At 51.5% G+C, this 18,443-nt stretch overlaps 5 protein-coding genes across 5 annotated transcripts; 3 read left to right on the top strand and 2 right to left on the bottom strand.

Annotated features, from left to right (window-relative positions):
- Positions 1-352: 352 nt before the first annotated feature.
- On the top strand, positions 353-7,491 carry PV05_03012 (uncharacterized protein). Its single transcript, XM_013463630.1, has one exon. The coding sequence runs from the start codon at positions 694-696 to the stop codon at positions 7,144-7,146; it is 6,453 nt and encodes a 2,150-aa protein (XP_013319084.1). The 5' UTR covers positions 353-693; the 3' UTR covers positions 7,147-7,491.
- Positions 7,492-8,326: 835 nt separating this feature from the next.
- PV05_03011 (uncharacterized protein) lies at positions 8,327-9,134 on the top strand (the record flags this gene model as incomplete). Its single annotated transcript, XM_013463629.1, has 2 exons — positions 8,327-8,591; positions 8,665-9,134. 2 exons carry the CDS (start codon positions 8,327-8,329, stop codon positions 9,132-9,134), a joined length of 735 nt encoding a protein of 244 aa, XP_013319083.1.
- A 971-nt stretch (positions 9,135-10,105) lies between these two features.
- PV05_03010 (uncharacterized protein) lies at positions 10,106-14,600 on the top strand (the record flags this gene model as incomplete). Its single annotated transcript, XM_013463628.1, has 3 exons — positions 10,106-10,566; positions 10,623-12,534; positions 12,582-14,600. The coding sequence occupies 3 exons, from the start codon at positions 10,106-10,108 to the stop codon at positions 14,598-14,600; spliced, it is 4,392 nt and encodes a 1,463-aa protein (XP_013319082.1).
- Positions 14,601-15,082: 482 nt separating this feature from the next.
- PV05_03009 (uncharacterized protein) lies at positions 15,083-16,655 on the bottom strand. The gene is made up of 4 exons (XM_013463627.1): positions 16,367-16,655; positions 16,150-16,222; positions 15,824-16,051; positions 15,083-15,654 (listed from the first exon to the last, which is right to left on the bottom strand). The coding sequence occupies exons 1-4, from the start codon at positions 16,454-16,456 to the stop codon at positions 15,173-15,175; spliced, it is 873 nt and encodes a 290-aa protein (XP_013319081.1). The 5' UTR covers positions 16,457-16,655; the 3' UTR covers positions 15,083-15,172.
- A 9-nt stretch (positions 16,656-16,664) lies between these two features.
- PV05_03008 (uncharacterized protein) lies at positions 16,665-18,320 on the bottom strand. The gene is made up of 5 exons (XM_013463626.1): positions 18,082-18,320; positions 17,869-18,019; positions 17,668-17,748; positions 17,052-17,564; positions 16,665-16,984 (listed from the first exon to the last, which is right to left on the bottom strand). The coding sequence occupies exons 1-5, from the start codon at positions 18,307-18,309 to the stop codon at positions 16,956-16,958; spliced, it is 1,002 nt and encodes a 333-aa protein (XP_013319080.1). The 5' UTR covers positions 18,310-18,320; the 3' UTR covers positions 16,665-16,955.
- Between the last annotated feature and the right edge of the window lie 123 nt (positions 18,321-18,443).

Raw genomic sequence — 18,443 nt, 5'->3', positions numbered from 1 at the left:
AAGTCTATTGTCCATCATCGAAGGCTTCTGTTCTCCTGATCTCGTGGACTGATTTACAGGAACATTCGCTCGACTTGTGATGGTTTGATTTATGCACAGGGAGCTGTCGGACAAATCTGGGTCCAACGGCAGTCGCACTGGAAGGTATTCGTGGGTCTAGAGAGGATGCTACTTGACCACTAAGCAACATAGTTCTAGCTACGAGAAAAGCTGTCAGCCTTGTCCGTAGCATATCGATTTAGACAAGGTCGAGGGGATCGTTCTGTTGTCAAAGCGGCGGGAGAAAATAGAATTCCATGTGAAGATGCACTCCAGCCTTGCGGACTACGGAGTACATTATTCTCATTTCTCTCAGACTTCCGCAGCTGAGCGGTATTGCCACATACAGAAACACTCCACTAAGCATCTTCCTTTCATCCTCCGCACCGAACGTTCCTACCAATACATTCCCATTGCCACTGCCGTCAGTCACAGGGCTACTGCCTGAAGAGACAATCGAGTGCCGCGCAACAGTATTGCCTACCAACGTATCTGTGCGTCATCCGTTCCGACATCTTTTAGGAGCATCGGCTGCCTGATATATTGCGTGGATTTTCCCGAACAGCTGTTATTTCGGACCCTTCACGCGGGCCGCAGTGAGATTCCGACGCACAACATCCAAATGAAGACCACGGTCCCATCCGCATATCGACCATGAGTTCACAGACCTCCGGCCTGGACCGCCAACTCCGCCAGGCTCTATGTGACCATCCCCGACGACATGGCTACCGCTATACAGACAGTGCGAGCGACAGCCTGTTAGAAGGCCTCTTCCGTTCACTCACAAACGATCGACCAGACTACCTCCACGAGCTCTTCCCGAATGGCTTCCCCTCTTCCTACAAGCTACAAGATGCGCAGGGAGTGCAAGAGAATGCAGAATACACCGCGGCTGCTAAGGGGCACCCTTGTGGCCATATATTCAAACCAGGAGAGGCGAGCTATCATTGCAGTACTTGTACCGACGACAGCACGGCAGTACTTTGTTCGAGATGTTTTGTGTCCAGTGATCATGAAGGACATCAATACACAATAACAATGAGCCCTGGAAATAGTGGATGTTGTGATTGCGGTGACGATGAAGCGTGGAAGAGGCCTGTCAAATGTGCCATTCACACAGCCAGAGATGACTGGATGACAACCGATGAGCTCGTCTCTCCTCTCCCAGCTGATTTACAAGAATCGATCCGCATTACTGTCACCAGGGTCCTCGACTATTTCTGCGACGTAATATCATGTTCTCCAGAAAACCTTCGTATGCCAAAAACGGTAGAAAGCGTAACACAAGATGAAGTTCGAAGTCGATTACAACCTGACCATTATGTCAACGGTGATGAGATCGAGGCCAACCCGGAGTTCTGTTTGATCATTTGGAACGATGAGAAGCACACAGTGCGCGAAGTCCAGTCACAGGTAGCACGAGCATGTCATGCTCGCGAGTTGTGGGGTCTTGCGAAGGCAGAGGAGGCCAACGACATCGGCAGAAGCGTCATCAAGTTTTCTCGTGATCTGAATGAGCTGACCATCATGGCCAAAATTATTGAAGAAATTAAGGTCACAGTCACCATACGGTCAGCCAGGGACACCTTTCGAGAACAGATGTGCGGAACCATAATTGACTGGCTGGCTGACATCGCTGGCTGCAGCATTGCCGGAGACAGTCACATTTTGCGTCGCATAATATGCGAGGAGATGCTACAGATCTGGCATATTGGCAGCGAGGCTTGGAACGCTAAAGTTGGAAAAGAGGATCTGGATGACCATGGCGGAGAAGACGATCGCGAATTTCGACGGCGGGCGAGACTGATCTCGCTTGATCCGATCCAGTTTGCTATGCAGAGGATTGTGGCAGATGAGGACGATGTGCTTAGTGACGAAGATAACGAGCCATTGGACGCTGATGATGACGACGACGATGAGGATGAGCTCGGTGATGCCGAGGTCGATCGGGAAGTGAACGACTTAATCCTTCGCGCAACAGTGTTTGAGGATGCAGACAGTGTCAATGAGCAGTCGGGCGATCCTGACACGACTGATGGTGCCGACGATATGGATACAGATGGTGAAGGCGATGGCGATTTTCTGGATGTTGCAGAAAGAATGGACACGGACACAGCAGTGCCTCCACGACCAGCAGTTCCTCTCGTGCAGGCTACGAACGGCCCTGGAATTGCTGTTCAGCTAGGTGGAGCAGTTTCTCCAACAGGTGTAGACACGAACGCCAATTACCTCAACATTCCCAGAACACCAGCTGGCTCAGCACGTCCGAACCATTCACAGTCTCCGCCACCCAATCATTGGAAGTCCTCAGCGCCTGGCCAAACTGCATCAGATTCCAGCCTACCAGTCTACGAAGATCTGACCAAGAATATCAGGGTCGATTCTATGATCTTGTTCGATCTACGTCTATGGAAGCTTGCGCGGGCGAACATGAGAGACTTGTTCATAAGTACGCTGGTCAACATACCACAATTCAAACGCATACTAGGATTGCGGTTTTCCGGATTGTACACGACTCTTGCGCAACTCTATCTAGTAGCCGACAGAGAGCCGGATCATTCAATCATCAACCTGTCTTTGCAGCTACTCACCACGCCATCAATCACAGAGGAAGTGATCGAAAAAGGCAATTTCCTGACCAACTTAATGGCAATATTGTATACCTTCTTGACAACCAGACAGGTCGGCTTTCCAAAAGATCTAGACCCGGGCGCAACTCTGGGATTCGACGCCGGATCAGTGGCCAATCGTCGGCTGTATCACTTCTTTTCTGACTTGAGGTATTTTCTAGCGTCGCCTTTCGTACAGGCCAAGGCTCGGAGTGAGCCACAATATCTCTTCCAGTTTCTCGATCTGGCCAAGCTATCCCAAGGGATCTGTCCCAACATCAGAGCTGTTGGTGAACATGTCGAGTACGAGACCGATGCATGGATTAGTGCGTCGCTTCTAACTCGAGATATCAATAAATTATGCCGCCAGTTCGCAGAGGCATACTATGTCAATCAGAACAGCAGCCCAGCAGCCCTCCGCGCCACGTGCGAAGCTATCACACATGCGGCAGGGATTGCAATCATCAACTCGGTTGGACTCGAGCGGAGACGATTCGACCAGGCTGAGATCAAAGAACCAGTGAAGTTTCATACTGTCGGTCCATTCGGGGATGCAGCCACTTTCAGCGTGGTCGACTTTGTCATTGAAAAGGGCTCGCTCAGCTTTCACCATCCGCTCCACTACACTCTGTCATGGCTGCTGGAATGCGGTAAAGACAGCAAAAATTCAATCGATTCCCTCCGTGACGCCGCGCAGACGTTCCTTTCGCATCTTCACGACACCGCGCTAGGTGCCCGAGACAACGCCATAAAGCTTGCCCTTACTTCCGCCGACGATGCATTACTGGCCATGTTTGATTTCCCACTCCGTGTCTGTGCTTGGCTGGCTCAAATGAGAGCGAATCTATGGGTCCGTAATGGCATGAGTCTGCGACATCAGATGATGCAATACAAAAGCGTGGCCCACCGCGACGTCGGCCACCACCGAGATCTCTTCCTACTGCAGGCTGCACTCGTGACGTGCGATCCAAGCCGAGTGCTGGCTTCAATGGTTGACCGATTCGGCCTTACTGACTGGATGAAGTATGGATTCGTTTCGCTGGAAATCTGCGAGGACAGCCAGATGCTGGATCTGGCAGAAGACTTTATGTATCTCTTGATCAACCTTCTTTCAGACAGGGATGCGTTGATTTCGGATCGAGACAATCCTGAGTCACAGCTTCTGGCAGTGCGTAAAGATATTGCACATACGCTGTGCTTCAAACCGCTGTCGTACTCAGATCTTTGTGCTCGTTTGACCGAGCGTGCGCAAGACCACGAGAAGCTACAGGATGTCCTGGAGCAAATGACCAGATATCGTCCGCCAGAGGGTCTGCACGATTCTGGCTTATTCGAGCTCAAAGAAGAGTATTTGCAGGAGCTAGACCCATACAACTCTCATTTTTCGAAAAACCAGAGGGATGAGGCAGAGAACATCTACAAGAAGTGGATGGCAAAGAAACTGAAGAAGTCACCTGATGACATCGTTCTGGAGCCGAAATTGCATCCAATCCCGTGCGAGGCATACAGGAACCTCTGCCGAGTGGTGCATACAACAATTTTCGCCGATGTCATGCATAAAGCTCTCTTTTATGTTGCGCAGGGACATAAGACCAAGAGCGGCGTATCAGCGACTCGCGTGGAGGCTTTCCTCCAGATCGTCCTACAATTAGCGCTCATTGCTACCCTGGAAGACGATACTGACGAGTACAGCAATGAACCGTCCTTTAACAGCAATGCGATCGCATTGCACTTACCAGCGCACGGTGAATCGCACTCCACCATCGTCGATCAGTTGCACAAAATATGGTTGATGGAAGAATTTGTCCCCTGTAGAAGCAAGGTCAGGCATGTGTTGAGGCTCTTAAATCAGAAGCGACCGCATCAATTTAACAGCACCACTCAGCATCTTGATTTTCCCTCCGGCAGATTTGATACCGGCTCTCCTGCCAATGTCGAGAGTGAGATTGAAGCCAAGAAGAAACAAGCAATGGAACGCAAAGCGAGGGTCATGGCTCAATTTCAGCAACAACAACAGAGTTTCATGGACACGCAAGGGGTGATCGATTGGGGAGATGAGGACCTGGACTCGGTAGATGAGGAGTTGCCAAAGTCGACAGAGACACGTCACTGGAAGTATCCTACAGGACTATGCATACAATGTCGCGAGGATACATCAGACTCCAGGCTGTACGGCACGTTCGCCATGGTTACCGATGCACATGTCCTGCGACAAACCGATACATCGGACGAGGATTTTGTAGGAGAACTGTTTGCCATTCCAGATCACTTGGATCGTTCCGTCGAAAATATTCGTCCTTTCGGTGTTGCCGGATCTAACCACGACCAGCTCAGACGTCTGAACACGGAAGGGGAAGAGGTCACGGTCGATTTTCAGGGTCTTGGTAAAGGCTGGCCCAAGAACTGTACCATGAAGGGCCCAGTATCCACCAGCTGTGGCCACATCATGCATTATGGATGTTTCGAGAACTACTACCAGTCGATCACCAGAAGACATTCTCAGCAAGTTGCTCGCAATCATCCAGAAAGAATAGCTCTGAAGGAGTTTGTGTGTCCTTTGTGCAAAGCTCTCGCAAACACATTTTTACCGATCATATGGAAACATTCACAACAGTCATATCCCGGCTCCCTGAGCGTATCTCAAGAGTTCGACTTCTTTATGGACAGGGACATCTCCCGGCTCACGGCTGACTCTGTTCCAACTGACAGTAGCACATTTGAGACTCTAGCTTCACAAATGTATTCACAGACATTGGACACGTTTTCGAACAGCTCATTGACTCCAGCTATTGCTTTGTGGCAGGCTGGAGATCTGACAATCAGTCCCACGAGTCCCGCTTGGGCGGAAAGACCCGAGTTGGCAGCGTTTGCCGAGCTTTCCAGCATCTATGGTCGTCTAAGAGAATCGCTCGCTATTACCGCAAAGACGAATCAACTCGTGAGTTCTGTCAAGGACTGGCCGGTGAATCACTCTCACATGCTCGTCGACACGCTTGCCAATACTATTGCAGCTGTCGAGATTGGACATCGGGGACGAGAAGCCGAGTTCGGCACGTCTCTCCTAACTAGCATTCCTCCACAGACCCTCAGTCATCTACAGATTCTTTCGTCTACATTGAGCGCTTACACTGTTACTGGAGCATTGACCGTCGGGGGTTCGGCCGAGTCTCAATTGAAGGGGCTCTGTGATCACATCGAACGTCAATTGGCCGGAGTTGTGACAGGACAGGAGACACAAAGGGATAGTCCTGATCCCGCTTGGCCTCTTCTTCGGACGGATGCTTTCCAGTTCTTGGTTCAGTCGACAATGGTATTATGCCCTGTCCGCCGTCTTGAACGTCGCCACTTCCTGCAGCTTTCGCTTACTCTGGAACTCATGCGCGTCGTGTTAGCGTTTATGCTCGATCCCAAAGCATTCTTTGGAGCGAGCGACAAATTAGTTCAAGGTCATATTCGGCACGCGGCGCCATTGCATCCAGAATCCGACGAAGTCCGGAGTATGGAGGGTTTCGTTGCTTGGGTAGACCGCCACCTTCAGCAGATTGGAGTGACTGGAGGCGGGAGAGTCGAGGTGCTCCGGGATGCCATTCGACGAATGTCTCCAAACGAGTATGGCGCATTGTGCAGATTGTGCAAGGCCTATGCTCTTGTCTTCCTGCGGAAGTCGGCGGTCTTCTTCCATGTCGCGCACGGCATTGATTTCCCCACCACAGCAGGCTCGGAAGCCAGCCTGCCAGAGCTTGATCGACTTTTGCACTTCTTCCACTTGCCAAACATCCGAGAGATACTCATGTCATTTGACGAATTCTCGGTTCATGGAGCTCTGAAAGCACGAGCGAGCATTTGGCTGACCGATTGTTGCAAGTACGACATGGCTACAGCGGAGTCAGAGCAACAATTATGGAGCACAGCTTCACCTTTCGGCATCAGACTCCTTCATCCTGCGCCCCTTGAACTGATTGGACTTCCGAAATACTTTGATACCTTGATGGAAGAATCCCATCGACGCAAGTGTCCAACAACTGGAAAAGAAGTATCAGACCCGGCTTTGTGCCTGTTTTGTGGTGAGATATTTTGCTCGCAGACGGTCTGTTGTCTCACGAAAGAGATGCGTGGTGGGTGCAATGCTCATCTGGAGAAATGCTCGAGTCCCATTGGCATGTTTCTGTTCGTCCGGAAATGCCATGTTGCGTTGTTGCATGTTGTCAAGGATCCGAGGATGCTTGAGCATGACCGCGAGAGAATCGGACGGGGGATTCAAGCACTGCCGCCGGGTTCTCTGACATTAAGTCATGGGTCGTTCTTCTCGGCGCCGTACCTGACAAAGCATGGGGAGACGGATTCTGGGTTGAGGTCTAAACATCAATTGATTCTGAACCAAAAGCGATATGACAAACTGTTGAGGGATACTTGGTTGATGACCAATGGCAGCATTTGGAGTACTATTGCGAGAAAGCTGGAGAGTGAAGTCAACGCTGGTGGATGGGAGACGCTCTAGTCATTCCGAGAACAACGTGCCTCATCGCTAACCTGTAACTTTGCTTCATGATGGGTCAGCGAGGCTGACGGTTCGAGGCATGAATGGCCATAGACTTACGGAGCATGAGACATGATTACGACGGGCGCCTGATGGTAATTGTATCGTAGGCCTACTTAAACAGCGAGATACTTAGGCTTAGCCTCGAAATCGTGAGACTTACCACTCAGGTTTTGATGGTCGAGTCTTCGAGTCATATGTCCATCAGTTGAACATTCCGACAAGATCTGCAAAGTCCAACGCAATAGCTAGGAAAATGTTGAGGCTCTACGAAGTACGACCAGCGGTAAAGAGACACGCGTTACGGGCTGCGAAGACACGACCAGCAGACAAAGGGCGAGGTGGCAAGGCTGGGCGTTCACTTGATACGGGTTCGTGATTGGTTGAAGTCGGCGGCTAGACTGGGCGTCACTTTTTGTTTCACATGGACTCTCCGCGTTTCATGGCCAGTGGATGTGTCCAATGGGGATATCACATGGTGATGAGAGACCAGATTTGGCCGTGGTCGAGGTCGGCCCCGGCGAACGGTCGAAGGCTGTGCGTGCAAGGGCAGTGGTCTGGTGGTCTGGTGGTCTGGTGGTCTGCATGTTGAGCGCCCTTGTGGGAAAGGTCAAGGTCAAGGCCGTTGTGCAATGATGCAGCCGCCCGGTGTGCAAGGCCATTAAAGGTGAGTTGCGCCGCATGCGCAGTCTGTTGAACAATCTCAATTTTTTCCTCTGTTTTGTTTTTCTCTCGGCGGAGTGGGACTTTCACTGTTGGACAACGGTTGAACAGTCTCTCATCTGGGCTGAACTTACGCGTGTGTGATACGATCGATCAGTCTCTCGTCTGGGCCGAACCCACGGGTGTGATACCATCGATCAGTCTCTCATCTGGTCCCAATCTACGCCTGTGATACGATTGTGGTTAAGCTGCAGCTTTGACGACCAAAACAGAACGCAACAAAAACGGGGTCGTTGTGGGAGAACTCTATCTGCCTTCGGACATCGACTTTCACAGACGAGTGGAACTACACCATCGTGCAAGGGCTCGACGACTCTTGCGCTTGTGTTTGCGCGTCGGTAAATCAGGGACTCGGAACTCGAGGACCCCCAACTGACTGGGCGGCAACTACACCCCACCAGAAGGGCGCTGAACGGCCATGGCTACTCACCTCCATCGACCGAGCACAAGCTGGTCAGCAGTGCTGCTCTGTTTAGTGATCTCGCTGGCAGGGCAAACCTTCGCCCAGTCTGGTGATGGGGGAGGTGCGTCAGGCGTGGAGCCGGGAGATATTGGCGGTGGTGCTCCGGGAACGGGGTCTGGAAACGCAGGAGCGCAGGGCTCAGACACAGGCTCAGTGAAGTTGAGTGTTGGCGCCACGGTCGCGATTGCGGTTGTTGTAAGTCTGGTTGTGCTTCTTGGTGGTAAGTCCTCCCTCCTTTTGGGGCAAATCGTGAGTGCTTTGTTTAGCCCGGTCGATGGCTGACCATGGTGTAGGGACCGCTGCGATCCTGTTCTTCCTGGCGAAGAAGAGGCAGTGGAAGATCAAGGAGGGGCTGAGAAGGTCCGCTAGTAAAGTGAAGAGCGCGGTAAAGGCTGTGACTACGCCGATTACACCGAAAAGGATGACGTTCTCGCCGATTGAGAAGAGGAATAGGGGGCACGGGCAAGAGATGACGAAACACCCTGCTCCAGAGGGCTTGGGAATCAAAGCTGATGTCAGTGGGCGGGAGAGTGATCGTGATCTTGAGAAGGGTGTGCCGTCTTCCGGGGTAGCTGTGGTGAGTGGTGGTGGTGGTGGTGGTGGTGATCGTGACTCCAAGATAAAGGAAGGACCGAAACCACGGAGCAAGAATGACGGTAAAGGGAAGGACAAACTGAGGCCGCCGAAGGTGGAGATCCCGCCGAGTGCGTTCGAGATGGATAGTCCGAAGACGCCAATGTGGAAGAAGGTGTTTGGACGATAGTGGTGATAGTGGTGGGAGCAGGACGAGATGCGAGATGCGAGATACACTTCTGGGGTCCTGTTGGGCTACACGAATCTTGAATGGTGGCGTGGTGGGTTTCAGGGGGTATGAAGTGAACATGATGGGGAGCACATACTATGTATGAGGTTACGACGGTGGCAACAACGGATAATGAGGAACGAGTATTCTTTGGATGATAAAGAGCAACGCAGTACAGAGTATATGAGAATAATCTAAATGTTTGAACTGCCTCGACTGGTAGAACAAGAAATCTGCTGCCGTTTGCGAGTCATGTGACCGTGATTCGTAGATGTTGTCCCCTTCTGACGCGTCGAGGCGTTTCCTCAATCTTCCTCTCTCACTCATTCGATATTCCTTGCAGCAGGACTTTGGTTCTCGTGACAGCGCAAAGACGTAGGAGGCTTGTATGATCAGAAGAGGACCGTCGGGGGCCATTCTCTTTGTGATATTCTGAGGTTGGACCTCGATTCCATGATTAGTTGCCCCTGCTTAGAATGGCTCGTCAAGCTTCTGCTTCCAAAGACCTCAGCATCCTCCGGCGGCCAACTTTGAGAATGGTTGGCCGTGGGACTCCTTCTGTATTTATGCAGTCCATTGCCACGGACACCTCTATTGATGTCGCTCATAAGTACTCCTCAAGGTGGGAAGGTGGCGGTTCATATGGGAAGGTGCAGATGGCCACCAAAAAGTCCTACTTTGCATGACTTCCTTCTTCCTCACTCTGACGGTTGATGTTCCTTTGCCTCTCTCACTCTTCATCTTACTCTTCTACGATCTTTCACTCCTTCTTGTCTGCTTCATTTCATCCTCAATCTGGATTTTCCTATCCTCGCTTACCAGGTTGCAGGTGTCCCACTTTCTTTGTCAAGATTACTACTGATTTGCTCTCTTTTCTCACCTCAATTTTCACTTCATTGCTTCACACATCTGGACCTTTGAATCGAGCAATCATGCAAGATGCTGCAACTGAACCTGCGAGTGCAGACAATGATCAAGTGCAACACCAACCTGCTCCTGCTGGAATCCATCACTCGAACGTCAACGACATCATCGAGGATGATGGTGACTTCGACGATGCTTCCCTGGATTCCGATGTGCTTCAAACAACCTTGGCCTCGGATCATATGGAGGATAGCCCTTTGACGAAGAGTCTTGCTAATCGGAGTCATACACGCACCGCATCACAACCAATTCTTGCTGGCGCCAAACAGTTTTCTCGTCCCGTCGATGACCACCAGCATGGTCAAACCGACAACAGTAACCCTATGGACCAATTCAATTTCGCCCCCAGAAATATGAAAATACCCACGACAGCGCCACAGAAGCAAACGGCGTTGTCTGTGGAGACCCCGAAACAAGACGGAAATCACGCCTATAGCCACACGCCCCCACAGTCCTTTCCTTCCATCAGGTAGTAGCTGACTTGCAAACCCACAATGCTCAAGTGTGCTAATGACATATCTCTAGCACGACACGAGAACATGCCACTGCCAGCTTTCAGCATGGTACAACTCAATCCAATGTCTTGACCGTCATCTCCCACGAATTACAGGCATACGAAGAGACTCGTGATACGTCACCATCCTCTGCAGTATCCGAACCCGTGCATGCGGAAGTTTCTTGTCAACCCAACCGTCGCTCTATCTCTAGCCAACCTCAGGACTCAAATTGCCACAGCGGAATGCTCTCAGAAGAGGAGGGCCCAAGACAACTCCTGGAACCTGACAATGACCATGAGTCAATCCGAGAGGAGGAGAAAGAGCATTCCACGGATGTTAGTGTCATTACTCAGATGGCGACGGCTTGTAATCAGGTGCCACCGCCGGCTACTCCTCGGGGTCCTACAGTCGATCTCACCACACCAACATATACGGGCCGCAGACAAGCATCTCGGACTGGCCACTCCAATAGAAGACGTTCCACAAGAGCTGGTGGGCCTCCTATTCACGGTTCGAGAATCATGAAGACACCAATGCGGAACCCCACTCGTCGACATCACCAGCATCCACAGCTTCTGTCTCCTGTCTTCAACGCGCCTCGACAACCAACAGAAGAGGATCTTCTGTACCTGCTTCTGGCTCGTACTCGACATAAGGATGAAGAACTGCACAGAGCTGGGCAGTTGGAAGAAGAAAACGAGCGGCTCCGAGTGCAGAATGAGGGTTCAAATGCCAATCTCACACAAGCATTGCGCCTCCAAGCAGAGAGTGAAGCACAAAACAACACGCTTACTCAGAACCTGACCGCTTTCAAGGAGAAATATTACAAACTGAAAAAGTGGGCTTTAGAAGCTAACAAAGATTGCGAGAGGTTGTCCAACGAGACCTCTGGTATCAAGAGATCGCTTGCCGAGGTTGTCAGAGACAGAGATGATCTTGTCTCACAACTGTGCCATCTTCAATCTAATTCTGCAAAAGCTACGGAACAGATGGGAACTCTGCGTTCCCACGTTGCGAGCGTGAAAAGCGAAGTTCTGAAGCAAAGTGCCGCCTTGAGCCAGCTCTACGGTCAATATGTGGAACAAAGTGATCATCTCACACATGAAAAGAACAGATGCAGAAAGTTGGATACACACATAGTGTTCCTCGAGCAGGAGAACAGGACGCAAGCCGCCAGGTCACACCATGAGCTTCGGTCACTCGATCGGAGATACGAAGAGACATGTAAAAAGCTCCAGCAACTAATTCGAGTGACAGAAGGGTCACAAACCATGAATGAGGAGTCATTCAGGACTGGTCTAAACATGTTACAGTCTATAGCTGACAAAGACCTTACCACGAATGCCGACTTGCAGCCCATCCTGAAGGCTTTGGGCACAGTGAACAGCACGATCGAAGCAGCGCCAAAGGCCATCATAAATCGCTTTCAGGAGAACATATCAATTCTGCAGAACGATTGGCAAGCTAAGGCTTCAGCAGAAGCTTCCAGTCTACTCTCGGTTGCTCAATCAGATAATGGAGACCTTGTCGAGGCCCAAATGCAGGTGGCTCGACTGCAGGAAAGAGCATTACAATACGATGCCATGTTGGAACTGCTCAGCCAAGCGAGGAATGCAGCAGAAGAACGTGAGAAACAGGAACGTACCGAAAACAGGAAGACTCTGGAAGATTTGAGAGCTTTAGGGGAGCCCAAAGAACTGCAGAAGCAGATCACGGATCTCCAGAATCAAGTGGGCGAACTCTCTACCCGGTACCTTGCTACGAGTTCTACATTAGACCGATCGAAACAGGAAGTGGGCGAACAACAGCAGGTAATCCAGGTCCTTCGCGTGACGCTGGCAGAAGCTGAGCAGGAACGTGACTCTCTTCGAACGGTAGCTGCGGAAGCCGAGGAGGATTTGCGGCACTGCAACAAGCAGATCGACGAGCAAACAAAGCGGGTATGGCCTCTTGGACTTGCTGGTGGCGACGTTGCTAACCAATACAGTTGGACTCTATGGATATCGAGATCCGTGATCTGCGGACCAATCTGGACCAGGATCACAAAATATCCCAGGAAACGATTGAACAGCTGGGAAAAGACAAGTCGAAATTGGAGAATAAGCTGGAGAAAGTTGAGATGGAGAAGAAGGCGATTGCTCTAGAGAAAGACGCCGTGCAGTCTCGGGTTACTTCTCTTGAAAACGAAGTTCTGGATGCATCAGAAAATGCTCGCAAGTTGGCCGAGACAACCGCCATACTCGAGGCGACTAAAGCCGAGTCCGAGAGGCTGAAGAATCTACAATCACAGCTCGACGCTCTCAAGCAGGCCTCGCAGACCCAGCAAGAGCATATAAGCACAAAAACGGTAGAGGTCACGACCCTCCGAGACCAGGTCACTGAACTTCGTCGAACAAACACGAAATTGGAGGGAGACGTAGAGCATGCACAGAACCTAGCAAAAGACAGAGACTCGCTAGAGATTGACTTGCTCGACGTGCGCAAGCAGCTTGCGAGAAAGGCCATCCTTGAGGCCGAGGAAGAAAAACTCGAGTCCGAGCTTGCCGTCATCAGAAATCGGGCTTCGGAGGCAGACTCGCTGCAGCAAGAGAACGAACAGCTCAATCAGACCATAGCCTCAATCTCAACAGATCTGACACAAGCTCGGAAAGAGAGTGTGCAGCTTCCTTCTCTATGTCAGACAATCGCAGAAAAGGACCTAAGCCTCGCCATACTCAGAAAGCAATTGGAGGATGCCACAGTCCAGGTCAATGAAAATGTGAAGAATAAGGTGGTGTTGCAGTACAAAGACGAGCACATTGCCACACTGGAGCAAGAGAAATCGAAGTTGGAGCAGGAGCAGTCGGCTCTCCAGCAAGAGAAGGTTAATCTAGAGCAGGAGAAGTTGGCTCTGCAGCAACAGTTGATGAAGTGTGAGGGTGAGCTCTCGAATGCTCTGCTGGACCATGAAGCACGCCAGTCGAATCCGCAAAGAAGGGTGGCGGATCGGTCTGGAAAAGGAGCATTGGCTGCCAAGCACTCCACCTTTCATGAACAAGTCGAGCGCGTGGAGGGCGCCGAGTATCTGGAAGATGAGATTGTTGGGACTCAGAAAGATCCCACTCCACAGCCAACGGGCAGTACAACGATTGTGCCGGAAACCCAGTTCGACCCACAACTTGAAACTCAGGGCGGCCATAACAGCTTGCTGCTTGGTGAGGACCTGTTGAATGAGGACTCGTCTGATTTGACCAGTCCCCCGGGAGAATCTGATCACGAAGATGACGAGTTTGATCCCGATCGAGAGATCTTTGGAGCCCAATCGACGCAACAAAGCCCAAGGACTCAACCAGAGGAGGGACAATTTGGTGGACATCGTCAAACCCTTCGAAGAGCACCGTCGAGTGCGTACAGCTCACAAAGCGAGCAAATGCTGCTAGACCAGGTCGGGCAGGATGAGGCCCAGTCAGTGTCAGGGACATTCATGCGGCCGCCAGCTTTCAATCTGGGCCTAGACGCTGTTCAAGAGGAGACAGCTACGCATGGGGTCCCAAGCAAGAGCTTACCTCGCAACCGTGGGAATTTGGATACTGGGCTTGGTGCCAGGAGGTTGAGGAGCGAGTCTCGGGCACGTGGAAGAGAATCGACCCCGTTCCCAGAAGCGACCCCCAACCCCCGTCTCAGCCGCGAATCCACACCGATTGTTCCTCGAGAGCGATATCAACCGAACTCGGCAGCCAAGCGCCGGATCGAACGTGACGATACTTCTGCTGGATCTGCATCGGTTGCCAAACGATCGAAACGCACACCGGCGAATCTAGAAGTCAAAGTCCCCAGCACTCCTTCTGCAAAGACTCAGCCAGGCGACCAAACACCATCTACTCGCTTGAAAAGCAGCCTCCGGCATGGCAGCAGTGTCGTTGGAACCAATGCTCCGGCTCCTGGCAAAAACCAGCGGAATCCAAAAGGTCAACGAAAAGGATCTCGCCAGGACAAGTATGCAAACCGGTTCGCTGCTGAGACTTGAGCCTTCTGCTTTGCGGTGCAGTCTCCAGAAAGCGACGGTAGGGTGAGCTTTAGCAGGCCGGAAATTCATACAGGTTATACTATGTTTACTTGTGATCATCTACGGGAGTGACGAAAAAGAGAAAAGTCGGACATGGATCGGAGGAGCAAGTTGGTGGGAATATGCTATCAATGAATACGGATTTATCGGAGAGAGCAGGGAAAACAGAGGATGCTGATGATGACAATGATGGGACGATCAAACAGTGGAATATGTTTTAGAACGATAGGGATTTGAGCAATTTTATCGCAGGCACCTTCTAGCAATAGCGTCCTGTCAGCCAGGAAGACTTCCCCAAGTTGTCTCAGCCGTTGTTGCAATGCCTCTCGTATCATATCATGTCATATCGTAATCTTCATAGAGTTCGTTGCTTTTGTGAGAACATGGCTTCATCTCATTGCTTCGACATTGCCCGGCACAGGACTTCCAACTCACACAATGATGTGTGGCAACGATGGGCTGTTGGTTGTCAAAAGGAATAAAGCGCTCGTTGTTCACACGTGACTGTCATCTGGATTTGCTTGAATGATGCCTTACAGCTTGCTGCTCATTGATCCTCGCTGTGCCACATTCTCCTGCCTGAGAACGAAATACCATTTGACACCCAGCATGTTGGTCCATCCGTCACCACAGAGGCCCTCTTTGCTCACAATGTCCAGCATCTTCGCAAATCGATCTTTTCCTGCCACTTCGATCGTAATACTCTCCAGTCCCTCCGATTGTCCTTGCACTCCTGGGACAAATTTCAATCGTGCGTTCGTGAAGACCAAGTCACTACCTTCCCGTTTGACACCGAAATACTCCTGCCACTGCAGTGCGGCTGCTTCGGTGTCACTTTGTCCAGGCGCTAGACGGCACGACGCACCGATCAATCTCAGATGTGAGCATCGCTTCATACCGGCGGAATAGGTGGCGTAATCGGGTCCACATGCATGCCATGGGCTGTATGTGCTCTCTAGTGGAGTCGGATTGCTCGGCGAAGGCGTATGCGAGTCCAGTTCCGGCATCATGCCTCCTGCACAGCAACTTAGTGGTTAGTGAAATGACCAAGATTCCGCCACCAAATGCTTTCATCAAAGAAGAGCATTGGTCGATTTCGTGTTGCCGCCATACGTAGTACTAGTAACTGTGCGTACAGGGAAGTTGTACTTGGGTTGTGGGTCGGGAGTGGGTGGGACCCGTACCTGCGATGCCCTTTGGGTGATATTGGATACACTGCACACCATCATGCGAGTGGCTGAAAATGACCTTGGCCAGAGCTTGGGACTCGATGTGCGTTCGTCGGGCGGCGGCGTCGAGAGTCTGCATGATGATCATGTAGCCGCCGTCGCCTCGTTTCTGGAGAAGTCGACCGACTGTGGTGTTGGGTTGGAAGGGGGAGCAGACTTCGATGATGTCGCCGCCGATGGCGACTGGAATCTCGGTATGTCAGGGCAGTGGTATCGTACATAGTAATGCGGACGTCTTTGTTGGGTAGATGGAATTAGGAGTCGGGGTGGGTTACTCGTACCTAGGAAGTTCTTGATGCCCCATTGTGCGACTTGTGGATCTATGTAGACGACTTCCGTGCCGAGAATCGTGGTCTGTAAGGTCCATTGTAGTGGTGAGTGAGTTGGGCTACGGAGGGTCGGGGACACGGGGGCATGGAAAGATGAGAGCTGGGGAGCAAGCCAGCAAGCAAGCAAGCCAAGTGTTAAGGGTCGGGTCGGATCAGGTCAGAGGCTTACCAGTAAGTACTTTGCTCGTTCGATGTCTTCGGCGATCAGGGCAATCTGTCTCAGCCTGGTAGGCGAGGGTGCTGGCGATGTGGACATCATTCTGATATCAGGGCGAGACTGTCCGAGTCCTGGGTTTGGATGTGGCAGACTTCGACCTCACCCGCTATGTAGTCAGCGATCGGAAACTAAGGATGGGACTTTTACGATGGCATGCATTCCAAGACGCATGAGAAGCATGTCAGAGTTCTGCAACAGACGGACAGAGACTAAATGATATGCGAAGCGTTGATAAGCTGACGTCTTTGGTCAGGTTGGAGATGTAGTCTTTGAACATACACTGGACCTCGGCATTGAGGGCACGTCTCAGCCTCGCTAACAAGGCTACGCGGATGTTGGATCTTGGAAGAAATCGCCGAAGGTAACACGATTTGCCAGGTACGAGACGATAATTCCACCACGTCCAGAGGAAAGCGCGAAGCATATTGACAGAAGCATTCGCTCTTCCACGACCTATCTCTGAGACCCCAAATAAAAACGTTAACTCAAGCAGTAAACTTCCACCTTTCCAGTGGCTTTCATGTAGGAACAGGCCAACAGCTTACAACTTCGCCCGACTCTTCGACTTGGCTGTATCGTCGCGGTTAGCTCGAATGATATTCTACCATCTAGCGGAGATAAAGTTGGGAGCACTCACAGTTCAGCAAACGGCTCTTCTCAAGGAACCTCTTCTTCTGCGCGTCTTCGGTAATCCTCTCCGCCAACGCATCCACGGCATCGTACACCGCCAACAATCTGTCCCGTCTGAGCGGGAGATTCTGGAGTCTCTTGGCCTCCATCATGCTCTTCCCATCATTGACATCTAGCTGCTGCTCCAGAAACTCGACAACTTTGTGGTGAAAGTCCTCCTTGGGCAGGATGCGATTGACCATGCCCCACTTCTCGAGCTCCTCGACGCTCATTTTGCGTCCGAACATGAGCATGTCATTGGCCCGATGGACGCCCATTGATTGTGAAAATGCGGTGGCCGAGCCGAATTCAGGGACCAATCCAAGCGCTGAAAAGGGGACTTGTAGATATGCTCCCTCGGCGGCGAGGACGATATCGGCGACTCCTTCGAACCAGGCCGCGCCGCCGCCGACGGCTGGGCCGTTGAGAGCGAGGACCAGGACCTTTTTGTGGTCGATCATGGAGCGGAGAAGTTCGATGGCTAGAACGGGCGATATGTGAGATGAGTAATGCGGTTCGGAACTTGACATATTGCAAGTGGAAGGGAGGGAAGGAGTGCTAGGCAGTAACTTCGACGTGCTTACCTGATGCTCCTACATTCGCTATGAATGCGATCTTCTTCTCCGCGGGCGTGGCATATTCGATTGCTTGTTGAGAGACCGATGCTACAAGGGGAGGTGCAATTAGCAATTGCGCCTTGATCGGGCGTGTGCGGGCGAGACGAGACGATATAGATTCTGCAATTCGAAGCATAGTCGAGTTGACGGAGAAAAAGCCTTGCATACCTTTGACATCCGCCCCGGACGAGAAGAACCTGCCTTCCCCTGTGAGTACCGTGAAAACTGTGTCTGGATGCTCATTCAACTCCCTCAGCGCAGAGATTAAATCGAGCAATAATCTGCCGCCGAAAGCGTTGAGAGATTTGGGCCGATTTAACTGGGGACAATTGTCAGCCGGGCGGGTTGTCTCAAGCCCTGGAGTACTGCGTGTCACCGGACCTTGATGATGCCAATCTTCCCTTTGATTTCAAAGATGATGTCCGTATACTTGTACTTGCTGCCCGTCGCCATACTGGGCTCTTGGAATGTGGGAGTCGCTGCTGGTGGTTGCAATGAGCCTACGATCTCGTCAGGCAGAGAGTAGTCTTCGACCGGATCGAATTGCGCCCCGAAATGGCGTAAGAAAGACCACAAAGGCCCAGATGTGGAACGGTGATGATTGACCATGAACAACAACAGACGCAGGTTGCTGCTTCTCTGGGGGTATTCGGTTACCTGTAACTATCGAGAAAGTAGTTGTTGTAAGACGATTACCCCACAAATCATGCATAGCCGTCCCTGCCGGCATCACCACGCCTCGG

Source organism: Exophiala xenobiotica (assembly GCF_000835505.1).
Source record: "Exophiala xenobiotica strain CBS 118157 unplaced genomic scaffold supercont1.2, whole genome shotgun sequence".
Lineage (NCBI taxonomy): Eukaryota > Fungi > Ascomycota > Eurotiomycetes > Chaetothyriales > Herpotrichiellaceae > Exophiala > Exophiala xenobiotica.
This window is presented reverse-complemented; position numbering and strand designations above follow the sequence as displayed.